Source organism: Ichthyophthirius multifiliis (assembly GCF_000220395.1).
Source record: "Ichthyophthirius multifiliis unplaced genomic scaffold scaff_1120509251427, whole genome shotgun sequence".
In the NCBI taxonomy this organism is placed as follows: domain Eukaryota; phylum Ciliophora; class Oligohymenophorea; order Hymenostomatida; genus Ichthyophthirius; species Ichthyophthirius multifiliis.
This window is the reverse complement of record NW_004085884.1, coordinates 1-20,146: the sequence shown is the minus strand read 5'-3', so window position 1 is coordinate 20,146 and position 20,146 is coordinate 1. Positions and strand designations below refer to the sequence as shown.

General features: G+C 15.1%; 4 protein-coding genes across 4 annotated transcripts, besides 30 other annotated features; 2 read left to right on the top strand and 2 right to left on the bottom strand. All coding sequences in view use genetic code 6, as the record gives it.

Annotated features, from left to right (window-relative positions):
- Positions 1 to 1,409: 1,409 nt before the first annotated feature.
- Positions 1,410 to 1,464: a microsatellite.
- Positions 1,465 to 2,164: 700 nt separating this feature from the next.
- On the top strand, positions 2,165 to 3,398 carry IMG5_201910 (hypothetical protein; the record flags this gene model as incomplete). The annotated part of the gene is made up of 5 exons (XM_004023909.1): positions 2,165 to 2,197; positions 2,312 to 2,641; positions 2,683 to 2,787; positions 2,935 to 3,038; positions 3,329 to 3,398. 5 exons carry the CDS (start codon positions 2,165 to 2,167, stop codon positions 3,396 to 3,398), a joined length of 642 nt encoding a protein of 213 aa, XP_004023958.1.
- Positions 2,222 to 2,275: a microsatellite.
- Positions 2,794 to 2,915: a microsatellite.
- Positions 2,839 to 2,930: a microsatellite.
- Positions 3,399 to 4,606: 1,208 nt separating the features above from the next.
- On the top strand, positions 4,607 to 6,014 carry IMG5_201900 (hypothetical protein; the record flags this gene model as incomplete). The annotated part of the gene is made up of 4 exons (XM_004023908.1): positions 4,607 to 4,807; positions 4,885 to 4,973; positions 5,037 to 5,769; positions 6,006 to 6,014. 4 exons carry the CDS (start codon positions 4,607 to 4,609, stop codon positions 6,012 to 6,014), a joined length of 1,032 nt encoding a protein of 343 aa, XP_004023957.1.
- Positions 4,983 to 5,031: a microsatellite.
- Positions 6,015 to 6,470: 456 nt separating the features above from the next.
- Positions 6,471 to 6,521: a microsatellite.
- A 20-nt stretch (positions 6,522 to 6,541) lies between these two features.
- Positions 6,542 to 6,589: a microsatellite.
- Positions 6,590 to 7,063: 474 nt separating this feature from the next.
- Positions 7,064 to 7,102: a microsatellite.
- Positions 7,103 to 8,652: 1,550 nt separating this feature from the next.
- Positions 8,653 to 8,691: a microsatellite.
- Positions 8,692 to 8,736: 45 nt separating this feature from the next.
- Positions 8,737 to 8,821: a microsatellite.
- Positions 8,751 to 8,778: a microsatellite.
- Positions 8,822 to 9,434: 613 nt separating the features above from the next.
- Positions 9,435 to 9,475: a microsatellite.
- A 1,136-nt stretch (positions 9,476 to 10,611) lies between these two features.
- Positions 10,612 to 10,660: a microsatellite.
- Positions 10,661 to 10,934: 274 nt separating this feature from the next.
- Positions 10,935 to 11,000: a microsatellite.
- Positions 11,001 to 11,140: 140 nt separating this feature from the next.
- Positions 11,141 to 11,196: a microsatellite.
- A 29-nt stretch (positions 11,197 to 11,225) lies between these two features.
- Positions 11,226 to 11,270: a microsatellite.
- Positions 11,271 to 12,575: 1,305 nt separating this feature from the next.
- Positions 12,576 to 12,658: a microsatellite.
- Positions 12,584 to 12,643: a microsatellite.
- A 343-nt stretch (positions 12,659 to 13,001) lies between the features above and the next one.
- Positions 13,002 to 13,075: a microsatellite.
- Positions 13,076 to 13,271: 196 nt separating this feature from the next.
- Positions 13,272 to 13,350: a microsatellite.
- Positions 13,301 to 13,350: a microsatellite.
- A 555-nt stretch (positions 13,351 to 13,905) lies between these two features.
- Positions 13,906 to 14,002: a microsatellite.
- Positions 14,003 to 14,686: 684 nt separating this feature from the next.
- Positions 14,687 to 14,737: a microsatellite.
- A 478-nt stretch (positions 14,738 to 15,215) lies between these two features.
- On the bottom strand, positions 15,216 to 18,403 carry IMG5_201890 (mitogen activated protein kinase family protein, putative; the record flags this gene model as incomplete). Its single annotated transcript, XM_004023907.1, has 8 exons — positions 15,216 to 15,244; positions 16,759 to 16,777; positions 17,051 to 17,215; positions 17,260 to 17,635; positions 17,716 to 17,863; positions 17,938 to 18,049; positions 18,199 to 18,291; positions 18,377 to 18,403. The coding sequence occupies 8 exons, from the start codon at positions 18,401 to 18,403 to the stop codon at positions 15,216 to 15,218; spliced, it is 969 nt and encodes a 322-aa protein (XP_004023956.1).
- Positions 15,464 to 15,523: a microsatellite.
- Positions 15,479 to 15,607: a microsatellite.
- Positions 16,196 to 16,279: a microsatellite.
- Positions 16,208 to 16,285: a microsatellite.
- Positions 16,230 to 16,285: a microsatellite.
- Positions 16,801 to 16,925: a microsatellite.
- A 119-nt stretch (positions 18,404 to 18,522) lies between the features above and the next one.
- Positions 18,523 to 18,570: a microsatellite.
- A 1-nt stretch (position 18,571) lies between these two features.
- IMG5_201880 (NADH-ubiquinone oxidoreductase, putative) lies at positions 18,572 to 20,146 on the bottom strand. Its single transcript, XM_004023906.1, has 4 exons — positions 20,060 to 20,146; positions 19,631 to 19,979; positions 19,482 to 19,565; positions 18,572 to 19,423 (listed from the first exon to the last, which is right to left on the bottom strand). The coding sequence occupies exons 1-4, from the start codon at positions 20,118 to 20,120 to the stop codon at positions 18,658 to 18,660; spliced, it is 1,260 nt and encodes a 419-aa protein (XP_004023955.1). The 5' UTR covers positions 20,121 to 20,146; the 3' UTR covers positions 18,572 to 18,657.

Below are 20,146 nucleotides of genomic sequence, written 5' to 3'. Positions count from 1 at the left end.
TTAAAACTTCTTCTAATATAGAATTTTATTCTTAATATTTTTACAATTATGAATTATATCCTCCTAAAAAAGAAATGCTTGAAAAAAGTCTTATTTTATCATGTAAATTATTCAATATACAAGAAAAAACTAACTTTTCATTTTCTTATATATTTATTTCTTCATATTTTATATTAAAAACATTTTTTTACATCAAAAGATTTAATAAAGTTTAGTTTGTGCTTTTAAATTAAGAATAAATAAAGTCTAAATCCTTTATTGTTATTTAAAATTAATAATCTATTTTATTCAAATAAAGAATACGAATATCCATATTTGTGGGTTCTAAGTTTTTTACAAAAGAACAATTTATTTTGTCATCAATAAATTTTTACGAAATATGAAAAATAAATAAATCTAGCTTTTCTATATTTTTATTTGAATTTATTTTTATTATTTGATTTTCTGAGTAATTTTAGAAATTTATTTTTTCAATGATTTCATTTTCTAGTAATAGTAATTAATATAAGTATTCTAAAAAAGAAAATTCATCAAAAAAATAATTAAATAGTTTAGAAAATAATAATAAAAACCATTAATTTAATTCTTTTATTTGTATATTCTCTTCTATTTCTTTTTAAGAAGTATTTAAAAAAGTTAATAATAATTATCTGAATATTAATTAAAACTATATTTTTTTATTTGATTTTAATATTTTATTTAAAAAAAATACTTTTTTAAGATTTTTACTGTTTATGTGAATAATAATTAATTCTAAATTTAGTTTTTTTTTATACCAATTATTAAATTGTAAAGAAAAATCGCAGAAAACTTTTAAAGCTTTACATTTTAAAATGATTATTCATACATTTATTTAACTAAATCAAATTTATTTTTGCTTACGAATAAATTTTATATTACATAATCCTTTAAAATAGTTTTTTTTGTTAATATATTTAACCATTTTTTTTATAAATTTACTCTGTTTTATTCATTTTTAGTAATCAAATTTGCAATAAATTAAAAAAAAAAACTATCAATATTGTTTTTGTTAAAAACATTTATTTTAAGAATTTATATAATTTATTTTTATATCTTTTCTGAATTTTATTACAATAGATTAATCATTTTATTCTTTTAGATATATAAAAAGGTATTTTTTTTCAATATAAATAACTTAAAATATTATTTTACTTATTCATTTTATTAAGTTATTAATGATCTGCTATTTTTAAGAACATTTGATAAATTCTATATATCTTCTTCTGTATTTTCAATTTTTATGTTCAAAAATATATTTAGTTATTCTTCCATTTTATTATTAATAATGTGTATAAAAATAAATTATTTAATTATATATTTAGTTTTAAATTATTAATAAAAATGCTATAAGTTTTATTATTAATACTTATATAAAATAAGATACATAAAAAATTATTTTATTATTTTTCAATAAAATATTATTATTATTTTTTCAAAAAAATAGAAAAAAAGAAATACAATTGTTTATATATCTTATTTAAAAGCAAATAAATAAAATATTATTAAGTAAATTAAATAAAAAGAATAATATATTTATTATTTACTTAATATTAAAAAAAAAAAAAATCTTATAAAAATACAATGATAAACTCATAAGTTGATATTTCAAGTTTTGATTGGTCTTGTGACATAATAGTAAATTCGACAAATATGCAAGTAAAATTTGAAAAAAAGTATAAATATTTAAAATAAAGAATTCTAAAATATATATAAAAAAAAAAAAAAATAATAAAAGGAAAAGAAAATACACGAAGATAAAATAAACTAATTTCTTTTAAATTGGAAAAACATGCCTTTATTATTTTAATTAATATAATAAACAAATTCAGACAACACAATATTTGTCTTTTGCGAACTTCTTTAAAAAATACTTATGAATGAAAATTAAAATTTGATAAATTCTTATGACAGCTATAATTTGACATTTGCTTATATGAGCTTATCTTAATATTAGGTTCAATAAGAAAATCAACAACCAGAAATAATCGCTCATGATGAATTATTTAAATTTTTTATTAACTTTTTAGTTTAGAATAATAGATAGTTAAAAAAATATACACAGAAATCAATTTGTTATTTAGTTTCAGTCGCTGTAAAAGTATTATGGGGAGAACAGTTAAATAGTTAAATTTATCATTCTAATATGATAGAAATAATATAAAATTTAGTTGAATTAGTAATATAAATAAAAAATAAAAGAATATATAAATTTATATATATATATATATATATAAAAATATATATTTATAAATATTTTTAATTTATTTTTATTCTTTATTTAAATAAAAAGAATCCTTCTAAAGAATTATTAGGAATATAAATTTTTGATTATATAATTTAAAATATTTCCAATTATGCTGTAAGTGTGGGATATATTATGTATAGAAGAATTATGTTAAGCTTCTAATCTTCAGGACTATCACCTATAGCTTTATTTGCTTATTAAAAGTTACATATAATTATGCAATAAATATAAAATAAGCAAAATATTACTAATGATTAATTTAATTTATTTAAAGAATACATAAATCTTTTTTATTCTATTTTATCTTTCAATTACAATATTTCATATTATGATTTTGAAACAGATTAAGATTATTAAGATAATTAATTGATTACAGTAAAATATAATATTTTTATTTTTATATTTTTAAATATTAGTTTCCAGAATAAATAGTAAAAATTATAGTTGATTTTAAATTTCTAGAATCATTTTATGTTTTAACAAATCAATTCATTTAAAATAATTCAGAAATAAGTGTCAATGTAAAAATATATAAATATATAAATATATATATAAAAAATTATATATATATATATATATATATATATTTTATATATTTTTATATTTATGTATTAATATTTATATATATTAATATTTGTATATATATATAATTTTATATCATTAAATAGATGCTTAAATGTTTATGTAAAATAATTTCTTGCAGAATTACTCATGCTGAATTCGAAAATAAAGAAGTTAAATACGCTTTTATTAATTATGGATGCTAAGGGATGTCTGAAATTATTAAATCAATTAAAAGTTTTAATGAAGAATATAATATTTTAATAATAGATTATTGCAATAGAATGATGGTTATTTATATTATTATTAAATTAATAACATATTTAACTAAATATATTTTATTTAGAATAATTTTGGTTTAAAAAAACTAAGAAAAGTTGAAAATTAAGGACTTTAATGGATTAATATTTTAGGATTGTTTTCCATTTATATTTTGAATCAATAGAAATTTAATGTTTACTATTATTTTTTTTAATTTAATTATATAATATATTTATAAAGATTAATGAAGAAATCATACCTAAAATACTTAGCTTATGGAAAAAAATTATTAAGATATCCTAAAATGTGAAAGTACCTAAAAGCTTTATAGATGAAATTACTAAATTTATTCCTAATGTTTATAAAATATATAAAAAAATATTAAAAATAATAAAAATAGTTGGTTTAATGTTTTGTTGAAAGAAGTATTATTTCTTGCAATGAGTTTTTCGAAGATACATAATTTTTAAGTTAATTATAATTAAAATATATTTGTTATATATTAAATTTATATATATATATATTAGGTTTCAAAAAGTTAAGAAAAGCCTTGAAAATATTTTTCGAATAAATATTTTATATAGCCGAAAATTCAATTGAACCTTGTTTACAAATAATAAGTAATGCAATTTAAAATTGCTTTGATATTTATTATAATTTATTGAGTTAATAATAACCAATAGATTAATTTTAGATGAAAACAATTAACAGTATTTTTATATATTTAAAATAATTAAATATAATTTTTTTATTATGTAAAAATAATATAGATAAATTATGTATATGTATTGGATTAAGTACTTAGTTTGTTTTAGTCTCTGGTTTAGGTTAAGATAGATCAAATAAATATGGATAGAATGAAAATTAAATATATAATTATATGGGTAAAATTTTAGGTTTATATTTCAAAGTTATTTAAACATAAATAAACCATCCTTTAAACTTAGTAATTAATATATATTTTCTTTTTTAAACAAAAAAATTGATTTGTATTTATTCTTTGAAAAAAAAAAAATTATATTATATAAAAGATAAGTAATATAGTAAATGAAAATACAGAAATTTCGTTTCTTTATTTTATGGAAGAATACATAATAAAAACTTTAGGAAGTATATTTTTTTAACAAAAATTATTAATACTATAAATTTTTTTTTAAAAAAAAAAGATTTAGATTCTGATGATATAAAGAATTTCGATACAACCCCAATGACAACAAAAGTAAAATTTAATATTTATTATTTTATTTTTAATCTTTAAAAGTATTTCATAACAGTTGCTAGCTTTTTAAATATTAATAGTTTCTAATAATTAATTGATTCTATGTTAGCTAAACTTTAATTTGATCTACAAACTAATAATAAAAAGGTTTTAGAATATTCTCTTCATGTTATTAATTTTATTATCGTTAAGTAATAATAAAAAATAATATTTTATATTATTATTATTCTTAAATAAAATAAATTATAATATATTAAAAAAGATTAAAACATAATGTAAGTAGAAGTACATTCAAACAAATGCCTTTGATATAATAATTATCTAACCTTTTACTTCAAGGAAATAAAGGATAATTATAAAAAAAAGAGTTCTATAAGCTCAGAACTAAAGTTTATTAATTAATTGCTTTTGTTTACATGGATGATTAATTCGATAATTATGTTAGAAGTATAGATTAGATACTGCAATAAATTACTTTTAATTAACAAAATTGTTAAAAGGTTTTTTTTTTTTTTTTTTAAAAAAAAAAAAAAATAAATAAATATTAAATTAAGAATGAAAAAAAAAAATTAAATAGGATGAAATGATTAAATTTTTTTATGATGCATCTGGACTAGCTTAAAATATAGATGTAGGCAATATTTATAGAGTCTTTTTAAAGAAAACGTAAAAACATATTTTATTTTTTTATAAAAAATTTATTTTATATTATTTATTAAAAATTAAAAGCTATAACTTATACAAATTTATATATTCAGAAAATTTATTAAGATTTGGTTTAGATTAAGAATTAATGATTCCTGGTTTAAAATTATTAACAAATTTAATTGATAACAAAACATAAAGAATAACAATTTTAAATAATTAAAATTATGGGTATTTAATGTTTAGAGATTTTTCAGTTTTTCTAAATAAATACGGTAGTTTTTTATTGGAATAGTTTTCGAAAGAATTAGTGAATAATAATAACATAAAATTAGTTTTGTTATATTGGAGAATTTTAAATAAATTTATTACAAGCAAATTGATAAAATTTTCTGTTTTTTAATTATTTGGAGATTCTTCATTTATTAATTATTTATAAATAAATTTAGATTTGAAATTTAGTTTATTTAATTATGTATTTTAATATCCAAAATTAGCTCAAGTTTTTTTATCAAACTTACTTTTGATTTCTGAATAATTTTTGGAAACAGTTTTTTCGTTTATGAATTAATCTTATACTATTAATATTTTTGCAATTTGTAAAGAGTTCTTGCTAAAAATTACTTAAGAAAATTTCAAATATGGAAGCTTAAGTATGTTCTAAGATGATACATTGATTACCAATACTTCTCAAATTATTTAAAACTTATGTGTTTTTTGTGTTGAGGAGATTAATATTAAATTATGTGATGATATAGATAAAAATGTCTAATAAGTATATGCTTAAGGTCAACCTCTTTTTAAAGAATATATTTAGGTTTTGCTCGAACTTTCATTTAAAGTTGCTAATAATAATTTATTAATTAGCAAAATTGCTTAATGTTTGTTTTCTTTTATTGTTTTTTGCCCTAAAGTATATTATATTTTATTTTTTTAGTTTATTTTTATTTTAATAGATTTTTGAAGAGGTTTAAAATTAATTCCTTGTTTAAAATCCAAATGTACCAAATAAATGTTTCTAAGTTTTACTAAAAGATTGTCAGTTGAAAATAGATGGAATGAATATTGATAAGTTTTTAGTCAATTTAAAAGATTTTGTAAAAGTTTTAAATTTTAGTTGAATTTTTTTTTAACTTTATTTAAATAAAACATTAATAAATACAAAATAAAAAAATTAATGTTAAGAATAAATATATTTATTTACAATTATTTTTATATATGAATTTTTTAATTAATCAAAAAATTATCTATCATTTTATTATAAATATATAATTTATTTTTATTTATACTTATTTATAAATTAACATTTTTATTAATATCTTATATATTTTTTTATTATATATATTAAAAATACTTTAATATAATAAATTGTAGTCATCATTAACTTAATTAATTTTATAAAAAAAAAATTATTTAATTTTTTAAAAAACTTTGCTTTAGAATTATATTGATAAATTTATTTTCGTATTTATTATAAACCTTTAAGCAATTAAATTTTATGAATAATTGTAATTATAGTTATAATTATTTTAATTTTTATTATATTACATTAATATTTATATGTTATTTAAATATATTACAAAATAAAAAATATGCATATATTTATTTATTAATATATATATATTTTTTTATTAATAATTAAATTTACTTTTATTTAGTTTTATAATTTTTTTTAGCATAATAATTAAAATTACTTATTTTTAAAGTATTCTAATAATTTTTTATTTTAATAGCTTTATGAATTTATTATATATACCCCCCCTCCCGCTCCATAAATCTTTATTTTTTTTCTTAAGTATTTTTTTATCTTTACAATAAAAAATTATTAAGTTTACAACTTTTTCTATTTTTAAAAATCTTATTTTATACATCCATTTAATTTTGCCCTTATTATTTTTATTTTTTTTACTTTAATAAAAAACAAATTTAATAAATACTCGTTGTTTGATTCAAAGGAAAAATCTTAATTTTAAACTTAAATATAGCTTCTATATTTTGTTTGATTTTAAACCATTTTTAGAAAGGATATCTGTGTAATTACTATTTTCTTTAGTGAAATTTATTTTTTTTATTATTATTTTTGTCTTCCCGATTATTATTATTGTTAAATGAAGAATTTATTAAAATATAAAGAATTTTCATTAAAATATTATTCTTATTAATAGTATAATTATTTTTGATTGTTTAGATTTTACAGAATTTACTTTTTATGTGTTTGATTAATCTTTTTAAAAGAAATTATTATTATAATATTTTGTTTATTTTATTTAAATTGAAACTCAAATTTTATTTTTTATTATTAGAAATTATAAGTTTATTATATATTAATTTTAATAAAAATAAAGTTTTAGTGTACATATCTAAAAAAAAAATATATTAACAATAAATAATGTAAATAAATAATCAAAATGAATAGATTTTAAATTAATTTAAAAAAAAAAAATAACTTCTTCTTAAAAGAAAAAACATAATGAATAAATATATTAGGCTAGAATTCTTTAATCATATAAAGATGTAATATTTTTTTTTTTTATATATATTTAATACAAAAAAAAAAAGCATTTCAAAAATAAATAAAATTTCTTATAAAATCATATAATTTCATCGTTTTAATACTCATAAACAGTTGATTGGGTTTTAAAAATATGTATATTATTTAAACTTAAAGACCAGACATTTTTTCGAACAATAAACATAATGAATATGTATTTTTTTAAATGTATAAATTCACAAAAAACATCAGATTTGGAAATATTAGCTATTTCTTGTTTAAATATAAGTTAAAAACTTGAAGAAGAATAAATTATTAGTTTATATGATATATAATAATAAATTGCTTCAAATAGTTATTCTACAGATTAAATAAATATGAAAGAATTAGAAACTTTAATTTTGATATAATTTGAAATTTTAGAAGTAACATTTTTTGATATTTTATCTTATTATATATACTCGTTCAAAGATAAAGTTTAGTTTTATAATTTTATGTAATAATTATGTGTTTTTTTAGCTAAAATATGTTGCTTAGATTATTTTGTATGTTAAAAATATGATATTTTTTATATTTGCTAATGTATTATGAACATAGTTATTTAAATAATGTAATAATTTGAAGACAATAATAACTTTATTAAGTAAGGACACTATATTTATTTTAATAGTGATAAAAATTTTTAAAAATTATGTAATTATATTCATTATTTAGCTATGAATTTTTAGTATATTTATCAAAATTTGAATTCTATTAATTTTTTAATACCTAATTTTTAGTGAAAATACAATAATTTTTTCAAAATAATATTAAAAAAATATAATAAAAAATTAATAACTTATAAGTTATAAATAATTATAAATCAAATATTCTTATAAGGTTAAGTTATTTATTATAATAATTATGTTAGAAAATTTTAATAAATATATAAATATGATAAAATAAATAAAATATATTATTTTAATTTAATAAAGAAATTATATAAATAAATTTATATTTTAAAAAATATTAAATAAAATATATTTTGTTATTTAGTATTTATAAGTGTAATTTTATTATAATATTTATTTTATCACAAATAAATTATTTTTTTATCTATTATATATTTTTAAAAAAATTTATTATTAACTTCAATTTTTTAATTATAGATAATTAACAAAAAATTAAATAAATAATCTATCACAAATATTAAAATAAAATATATTAGATATATTTCATTAAAAAAAAAATATTTATATAAAAATAAAAATTGATAAATGAATTAAAAAAAAGAAAATAAATAAGATTAAATTGTAATTTAAATATAAATATATATATATTTATATATATATATTTTATTTTTTATTTATACATTAATATATATATGAATTTATATATTTTTTTAAATTATTTATAAAATAAGTTAATTAAATAATCACTTATTGAATATGTAACTGATTAGAAATACACTATTAAAATATCTTTTTTTATTGATTAAAATTGCTTAGTATTTTTATCTGAACATTCGAACGATTCTTAAAAATAAATAGTTTATTAATAATACAAGGAATTACTTTAAAATGAACTAAAATATATTTAAAAAGAATATTAATTAAACTAAGATTAAATATTAGATGAAATTTAAAATATAATGTAATAAAAAGAAGAGAAAATTCATTTCAAGACTTTCTAATATTATTTTAATTATGTTGATTTTGAATAAATGATGATCTAAAGAAATTAGAAATTATTGAAAGTTATAAATAGAAAAATTGATTAAAACGATATAGTTTAACTTTCTATTTAAGAAGAAAAAGAAAGAATGGAAAAAGTTTAAAAATTAAAAGAATAAGAAGATTATGAATATGAAATGGCTATTATAGAGAGTTTAAAATGGTATCAAGAATATTTAAAAAGACTAGAAAGAGAAGAAGAAGAATTAAAACTTGCAATTAAGCTTTCTTTGGAATATTTAAGGCAGAATGGAATGGAGGAAAGCGAGGTAGATAAAAAAGAAAGAAATTTATAAGAAGAAAAAATTAGAAGAGAAAAATAAAGAGCTCTTTCAGAATTTAAAAGATTAGAAGAGGAAAATTAAAGAATTTAATTTGAAAAATAATAAAAGTTAAATTCTGAAGAAATAATTAAAAAATAATAATAAAATATTGAATTTTAGGATAAAAAAGGAATTTTTTACATTTAAGATGAAATCAATTATTAAAATGTATATGGAAATGATAATAATATACCTCTTTCAGACTAATAATAATAATATTTATTAGATTTTTAAGAAAAATAATAAAATTAATTATAAGATAAGAATTAAAAAGAAGAAAATAATTAGGAAGACGATTTAATAAATAAATAAAAATCAAAAGAAAATTAATAAAAAAAATACAATTAAAAAAATTAATATGAAGCTTAAGATTTAAATTTTAGTTTTGATGATGATTAGAAATAACAAAATAATAGTGAATTTGAATCTAAAAAAAAATAAAATAAAAAATAATTAAATAATATCCCTAATTAAAATTAATAAGTTAATTTTGATTTTGATTATAGTGATAATGATGATTTAAAATAATAAACATATTTAAATGAAAAAAATAATTAAAACGATGATATTTATTTTTAAACTGATTAATTATGTAATGAATTAAAAGACTTGGAAATTTTTAAAATTTAAAGTAAAATTAAATAAGATAATTTGTAGAAATAAAAAATAGAAACAAATAATTCTAAATAATAAAATTAAAATTTAGAATAAATAACTAATATATAAATTTAATAGAACTAAGATAATTTATAAAAAATGGAAATCACTTATAAATAGAATTAGACTAATAATTTAACTTTAATAAAAAAAACTAAAATTATTTAATAATAAGACGATATAAATAGTAGATTTAAATGTTTAGAAAAATCCTGTTAAATTTGCTGTAATATATTTATATTTATAAAATATTTAATATTAATTAATTTTTTATTATTAGAATATAGGAATGGCAACCATAAATAATACAAAATTTTATTGAAAAAGAATTTAGTAAATTAAAAAATATAATTAAATGAAATTAATTTAAAAAAAAATTAAATATATTATTTATTTTAAATGTGAGATTTGTAAATTTAAATATTTTTAAAATATTATTAAATATATCCTATATTTTTATTATTTAATTAAAAAACTATATATTTATAAATATATATATATATATATATATATATATATATATATTTTTTTTTTTTTTTTTTAAATGATTCATATATAAATGTATATATATATATATATATTTTATATGTTTTTTTTGAAATAATAATTATAAATTAAAAATTCATTTATTTTTCTTTTTAATTTTCAATCTAAAAATTCTCCTGATTAATTAATAACCTTTATTCTTTATTCTTAAAGTTTATTTTTACGAATATTAGCACAAGAATTTAATGCTTTATTATTTATTCTTTTATTTATTTCAACTATAATATTTTATAATTTTTAGAATAATAAATAAATATATATATATATATATATATATATATATATATATATATATATATATATATATATATATAAATATTAATTTTTACATATAATATTTTTTATCAATATATCGTCAATTATTGCATATTAATTAATACTTAATTCTTTCTAAAATTGTTTTATTGCGTTTTCTAGATATATATCAAATAAACCATTTTCTTAAATACTTTAATTAGGCATTAAATATTTTAAACTTTTTTAAATTAAATATATTAATTCTTATTTTTCATTAACAATTTAATCATCTTTTGTTATACCTTATTTTAATTATTATAACTTTTTTTATTTAATATTTAAACATTTTTTTTTTTTTTTTTTTAATTTTTTTACTTATAAAGATTTAATCAAATTTTAAATATCTTATAAACTTTTCATTTAACTTTTATTTTTGCAACAGGAAATTTGATTTGAATTTTTAGGTGAAACGATCCCTTATTCAATCCAATTGTAAAATTTAGTATTATTATTATCATCATTTTTTTTAAATTATTATTATTATTAAAATTTTTCTTCTTCATTTGATTAATTAAGTTCAGTTCCATTATTATCGTTAGTATTTTAATGTAATTATTCATTTTTTAATACATTAAGTATATTTGTTTCATTTTTTTTATCATTTACTTCATTATTAATGTTATTTTTGAATTAATTTTTAAAAGGAATATTTAAATTTCCTGTACATTAAGGGCGAGGTGGAGATTAATTTTTATTTGAATTTATTTTATTTTGTATAATATTTTTTTCATTAGAATTAGTATTATTGTTATTATTAATTTTTTATTTTTTTTCATGAATATTCATTGCTTATAATGAATTTCTTTAAAAAGAATTCTATTAATTCCTATTATATAAAGAAAACTATTATTATTTTTAAGGTTTTTGTTATTATTATTAGCTAATGTAATGTTATTATTGATATTAGTAATATTAATTAGATTACTAATATTGGATATTTTTAAATTATTACTAATTAAAAGATATTTAATTATCATTATTATTAATTTGATTTTTTTTATACAAATTTGAAAATTAAAATTGAATTAAGGCATTTCTTTAATAATTTTAATTATAGCTTTGATATTTTTCGTGTAAAGTTTGCTCGTTTTCTGTTGTTTTTAAAACATTATTTGGGTTTTAATTAGATTAATATTATTAATTAAAAAAGTTAAAATTATCCTTGCTTTATTAGTAATTATATATTGATTAATGAATAGGTTATCTTTGTAAATGAGATTATTATGAACTACAAGAACGGAAAAAAGGTTTTTTTTAAACCATTTAAGGATTATGTTTTTATGTTTTTTATTAAAGAGGCTCCTCTTAGAATTACTTATAATCAATTTCTGATTAAGTGTTTATAGCAGCAGAAGATGTCTAATGAATTTAATTCATAAAATTAGATTATTATTAACTTTATTCTTTTGTTTATTATGATTATATTTATTATTGTTAATTGTATTATTATTATGTAGCCGTTTAATTTGGTTAATTATTTATTTATTAATTTAATACTTAATTATTTAATTAAAATTAACTTTAAGAGTTCTATTAATTTTAATTTTATAAATTTGTTGTTTAAGGCGATAATTATTGTTATAATTATTATTAAGACTATTATTGTTATTATATTTAAGTTTATTACTATTATTAAATTTAAGTTTACTACTATTATTATATTTATTATGTTTATTATTGAGTTTATTACTATTGCTAATTTTATGGTATGCATTGTATTAGTTATGGTAATGACGAATTAACATTCTATGTAAAGTTTTATTAAAGAGCATGATTCGGAGATATTTATATTGATAATTATTAGGAATTTATTTACATTTATTGATTTTATTATTGTGCTTGTAATTACTATTAATTTTATGCTAATGGAAAATTATTTTATAAATTTAGTTGTTAATTATTATTATTTTTTTATTAGTAGTTTTCGTTAAAACTTATTTAAGATGGTGTTGAATTGTTTTACTATTATTAAAATTAAGAATTTGTTTAAGTTTAATTATTTTGTTATTAAAGCTATTACTACTATTAATATTATTATTAGAAAGTTTAGTTTTATTACTATTATTATTAAGAAATGTTGTTTTATAACTATTATTAAAAATGCGTTAATAAAGGTAATTATTATAATAGTTATGATTATAAATAACTTGCTTGTGTATTATTATGTTATTATAAATAAGAAAACGGTTAATAATGTTATTGTTAACTTTACTATTAATTTTAAATATTACTTTATATTTACTATATAAATGATGATTAAGTTTATTATTAGTGTTATGGCGGTTATTGATTTTATTATTAGTAAGGCTATTGCTATAGAGTCTATTATTATTAAGGTTATTGTTAAGGCTATTATTATAATTATTGTTAAGATAATTAATTAGCTTGTTATTGTAATATTTAATAAGTTAAAAGTTATTATATTTATTATTATGGGGAGAACTATCCCTATTACTATTAAGTTTAATTTTATTATTGAAGAGGCAAAACTACTTACTATTATTGTGAATTATTTTATTATATAGGTATTTAGATATTTAATTACTATGGTTACTATTATTATTGTTAAGGCAAAACCGTTAATGATTATTGCAATTATAGTTATTAATTTTATACTAAATTATTAGATAAAGAAAATGAATGCTATGATTATTATAAGAATTATTATTAAGATTATGATTATTAGTATTGTTGTTGTTATTAAGGTTATTGTTATTAGTTTTATACTGGAGCTTACGTTTATTATTATTAAATATTAGCAATTTAGTTTATTTAACTTTATTATAGATTACATTAATTTTATTAAATATTAATTTATTGTATATTATACATTTACTATTGTGTTTATTCTTTATTTTTTTAAGGTTCTTGAATCTATTAAGAATTTTAATTTCCTTATTTTTATATATTATCTTATTAGTCTTTTTATTATTAAAATTATTATATTTATTGCATTTATTATTGTAATTAGAATTGTTTTAAATATTCTAGTTATTATTATTATTATAATTAATATAATTATTACTATGTATTTTGTTTATTATTTACTTAGTTTAATTCTTACTTTTAATCGTTTAAGTTTTATTATATATTTTATTATTAAGACTATAATATATTGGCATTTTATTTATCTGAATTACAATTAATCAATAAATTTTATTATTAACATTAGTAACTTTATATATTAGTTTATTTCGAAATTTATTATACCTCTTATTTTTAATTATTGTTTAATATATACATATTAAAGTCTTAATCAATATACTACATATTATTATTCACAGTATATTCAATTTATTAATTATTTTAATAATCACCATTTGCAGATTAAACCATAAAAGGAGGAGTATTTTACTATTATTTTTATCTGGATTAAATTTTTTATAATTCACATTTTACAGGAATTCATTTATTAATTTTATTATTGTGCTTTATTTTAAATTTATAAATTGTTTTATTATATTATTTAATTATTATTAATTAAATTAGACTAAACAGATGTTTACAATTTAACAATTTGTAATTAAGAATTTGATAATTAGATTTAGTTTTTGCTTTCGTTTTTTTTCTTTAAGATTTAAAAAATTTATTTTCATGAATAAAATTAATAGAATTTTATGTTGGAGTTTATTATTAAAGACCATTAAATTTATTTTAAATCTTTTAAATTTAAATAAAATTATTCTATAAATTATTATTAGAATTAGAATTAATATTATTATTATTATTATTATTATTATTATTATTATTATTATTATTTTTAATACTATTTATGTTATTGTTTGTATTTACCATATTATATTAAATATTATTTATTTAGTTATTTATATTTTATTCTATATTTTAGGGAGAAGTTATAAATTCAGGCTACACAATATTATTAATTGCAAACATACCGTTATTTAAAATAAGATTTAATTCACTATCCATACTATGAAATTATTAGCTATTTTAATTAGCATCATATATATCATTTACATTTGATATTTAAGAAATATTTATAAGCGAATTATCATTACCATTTGCATGACAAATATTATTTATATTATTATTTTCTTTATAAAAAAGACTATTTAATATTTAATTTTATAAATTGCTTTATTATTATTATTATTATTATTCATAATTTGGTAATTATTGTATTTTTTAGGTTAGTAACATATCTTTCTGTACTAAATGTAGTCGCATTAGTTCTAATATTTCCCTTTATTATCTTGCCTCTAAAACTTATTGACTTTCACTTTAAAAATATTCTATATTTGAATCCTTTTTTATAATTAAATACATAAAAAAAGCTTTTTAAAATTAATTTTTGTTTATAATTATAAATAAATATATATGTATATATATTTTTACCATATATAATCTATAATAATATATAAAAGAATCTATAGGATTTAATACTAATTATTAAATAGGTTAAGAATATGTTAATTATAATAATATTTATTACTAATTTTAGTTACTTAGGTTATTTATTAAAGTTTATTAAAGCTTTTCTTATTATTAAAATTATTATTATTAATAAATCTAATATTATTATTATTATGATGATTACTATTATTATTGCTATTATTATATACTTATTTATTATTAGTATTATTATTGTTATTATTAGTTTTATTATTAAATCTTTTTTTATATTTTTTTAATTTAATACTAAAATATATAAATAGTTACCTTTTAACTAAATTAATAATTAAAATTAATATTGTTTCTACTACTTTGGTTACATATTTATGAATTTACACTATAATTAGTATAATGACTCTAATGTGTGTAACTTTATCCCTATGCTTATATTTCATTTAATTATTTTTACTCTTTTTATTGAATATTGTTATTTTCTTATTCTTTATTTATTTATTCATTTTTATTTTTAGAATCTTATTATTAAATTTTCAAATTTATATTTATATCTTCAACTTCTGTTTCTTATTCTTGTTTTTGAGTTTATTTTATTTATTAATCTTTTAATTTTTCTTTCTTTTTTTAATAATCAACAACTTTTTATAATATATTTAATATTTTTATTCTTTAATAAAATTTTACTTTTTTTATAAGCTAATTCAGCAACTTAATTTTATAATAAATCATTTTCAAAAAATTTAATATATTATAAAGTTTTTGTTATAGATATAATAAATTGCTATCTATCTTAATTAGTTATATATAAAAGGCTTTCTTAATCTAAATCAAACGAATATATAACATCTAATTATTTAAAAGAAATAATTATATAAATATAAACAAAAATAAAATTTTAAAAATAATAATATATTATTTAAAAAAATAAATATTTTAAAATATACTTTCTGGTTACATTTGAAGTATAATTTTAATATTTTTATCATGACCAATTTCTTCATAAAATAAGGAAAATCTAATATCACTATTATCTTAATTTCTTTCTTAAAGTAATTCTTAATTATTTTAAATTCCAATGATCTATTATTCATTGTTAGTACTAAATTCTGTATTAGTCTAAATTGGAATATTAGAATGCCCAGAAATATCTTTTGTATGTTTACTATTTTCAAAAATTTCAATTTTATATTAAGAATGAGGATTACAATTTTAACTAAAAAAATTATCTGTGAAATTATTTAAGGATTAATTGTTTATATTATTATGTGCAGGCGTTTATTTTGTATTTTTTTTATTTTCAGAAATATTTATATCATATTCTTCTTTCAAATTAATTTTAAGAAGATCCTCTTTATTATCGTTTTCAGGAATTTAATTAATTTCAGAAGGAATATAAATGAGTAAATTTTTACCTTTTGATTAAGTAGTAGTCTAATTTTAAATATTTTCTTAAATATTATTATTATTATTATTATTATTATTATTATTATTATTATTAGTGTTTGTATTATTATTATTATTAGTGTTTGTATTATTATTATTAGTATTAGTATTATTGTTATTAGTATTAGTATTATTACTTGTTGTATTTTTTAATTAGTTTAATTCATTTTCGTTCTTTAATAATACTGCATTATTGTATGATGATAAAAAATTATTGTTTGAATTTTAATTTGTATTATGTGTAAATTCAGTTAGTTTTACAGGATATTTATCTTCTTCTTAGTCTTAGCTACATAAATATGAATCATTTAGCAATTCTTCGGCTGTTGGTCTATCTGAATAATGATTTAAACACTTTAGTATTAACTATTTTAATTTTTCATTTTATATATCATCAATTTATGAAGGAAGAACTCCTTAAGAAACCTTATATATTATAATGAATTATTTTGGATTTTTAATTTTTTTACTTTTCTATAAATTTAAGCAGCTGATGTACATTCTTTATATGGTTTTTATAAAGTAGCCATTTCTAAAACACACATTCCAAACGAATAAATATCTACCGGAGTTCCATATTTTTCTTCATAAATTTCAGGTGCCATAAACTCTGGAGTTCCTATAACACTACTTGTATGTGAAGAGTTTTTTAAAGAAATAGCTAGTCCTAAATCTCCTATTCTAATTTCATTATTTGTGGTATTAATGAATATATTTTCACATTTAATATCCCTATGTATTATTGAATATGGCTTTTGTTAATGTAAATAAACTAATCCACTAAGAATTTATCTACACCAATTTTTTATTATTTTTAATTTTGGTTTACCAATTTTTTTCAAGTGTCTTTTTTTAATAATATTTTTTAGTGTTTTTTTTTTTTTTTTTTTTGTAATAAAAAAATAAAATAAAATAAATTATTTTACTATTTTAAAGATCCACCTGATAAGCATTCTGTTATAAAAACTATCTCATTTTTCCCTTTATTTATCCAAGCATTCACAAAACTTATTATATTTGGATGATGTAAATTTTTTAATAATGTAATTTCCTCCAATATTCTTTTTCTTTCATCTATTTATATTTTTTATTATTATTTTTTAAAATATTCTATTTTTTTTTTTTTTTTTAAATAAATATTTAAATACTTGGAGGTAATCTCTATAACTTTAATACATTCCATGCTACTTCACATCCAGAATCTCTATCATATCCTCTATATACTGTTTTATATGCTCCAAATCCTAATTCTTCATTAAACTTATTTTTTTTTTATTTTTTTAGTATATAATTATATCAATATTTATGTTTATTTTTTTCTTTTATAAATGCTTTTTTTTAGCATTCATTTATTTATTTGTTTTTATATTTGCTATTTTTTTATTGTTAATATTATATTTTTTTCAAACCCTTAAAAATCTTTCTTTTGGACTTTATTCTACTACTCTATCTTTATCATTATTATCTTCATCTTCTTAATTATCGTAATCTGAAGAATTATTCTTTTTTTGTTTTTATTTAAAGTTAACAATTTTTGTAATATTTTTAAATAATATAAATAATTTTTTTATATCTGTTTTAATTTACATTTTTTTCATTTTACGATTCTTCCATTTGTGTTTTGTTTTTTTTTTTTTTTGCAATATTAATTATTTAAAGAAATTATAATTATATTAATATAATTTTTTTTTTTTTTCAATACAAAATAAACATTTTAAATTGTATTAAAATCCAAAAAATTGAAAAAAAAAGAAAAAAAATAATTAAAAAAAAAGATTAAACACGAATAAAAATACATATATTAATTTTTTATATATTTATATAATAATTCATCATTATGCTAAAAAAAAAAATTAAAATAAAATTTATCAGTTATAATAGCAAATTAAATATTATTTATAAAAAATTTTAGCTTTCATTTATAAAATTAATTTTATTTTTAAAATTTCAAACTTTGTTTTTGATTATTATATCTAATTTTATTTAAATTTAATATATATTTTAAAGATTAAAAATATAGGAAATATGAGAAAAATAAAAAAAAATATAAAAAAAATTATAATAAGTTTATATAAGTATTTTTTATAATAAATAAATAATTTATTTTTTATTCTAATAATAAATTTTAAAAAAATTATTTTGGCAGATAGAAATATAAAAAAAAAGTATTTTACATAATAAAAATTATAATTTTTTTTTTTTTAATTTTTCTATTGCTATAAATAATATTATAAATTTATAAAAATATAAAATAAATTATAAGTAAAAAAATTAATAAAGGGTAAAATAGATTTTTATTTTGATAAAATAAAAATAATACTTAATTTTGTTATAAATAAAAAAAAAAAAATATAAAAATCATTATATTGGTCTACTAATAATATATTCAATATTTCTTGCAATTTAAGGTTCCCATTTATCACCATTTTCAAGTAATTTATATTTATCATAAAACAATTCTTCATGTTAATATTAACTGAATTCATAATTAGGTCCCTTTAAAATTAAAAATAAACAAAAAAATTAATACTTAAAAAAAAAAATACTTCGACAATAGCATCAACAGGACAAGCTTCTTAACAAAATCCACAATAAATGCATTTTGTCATGTCAATATCATATCTAACTGTACGTCTAAATATTATTAATTTTTTAATTAAAAAAGTAGTTATTAATATTAAAAAAAATAAACCTAGAATAATCTGGTCTAGGTTCAGTTTCGATAGTAATTGCTCTTGCAGGACATGCACTTTGGCATAATTTACAAGCAATACATCTTTAATATTTATTTTTTGTTTAAACAAAAAAAATACTTATTTTGAAATAATAAAAAAAAAAAACCTTTCTTCTCCTGTAGGATATCTTCTTAATGCATGTTCTCCTCTAAACAATGGAGAAAGAGGTCCTTTTTCAAAAGGATAGTTAATTGTCCATTCCGGTTCAAATGAATATACAATACCACAAAACCAAAAATGATAGAAATATTCCGGACAAAACACATTTTAATAAGAATGCTCCCAACAATCTGCAAAGTCAATTTCATCTGGTTATTATCTATTAAATAAAGTAATATCATATTAATATTCTTAATTAAAATCGAGATTTTCATTGTTAAAACTTTTGTTATAATGCGGTGATTGGGGATCCGAATTTGGAGGTTCTTCTCTAATGTTTGATCTTTGGATGTAACCTTTTTTATTTATTTAAGTTTTAGATTGAAAAATTTATAATTTATATTTAATTATTTTTTAAGATATGTTTTTTATTTACTAAATTTTTTCTTTATCAAACTATTTAATAATGCTCTGTTCTATGTTGCTAATTTGAACATTTGATTTTTTACTTCTTTTTTATTTT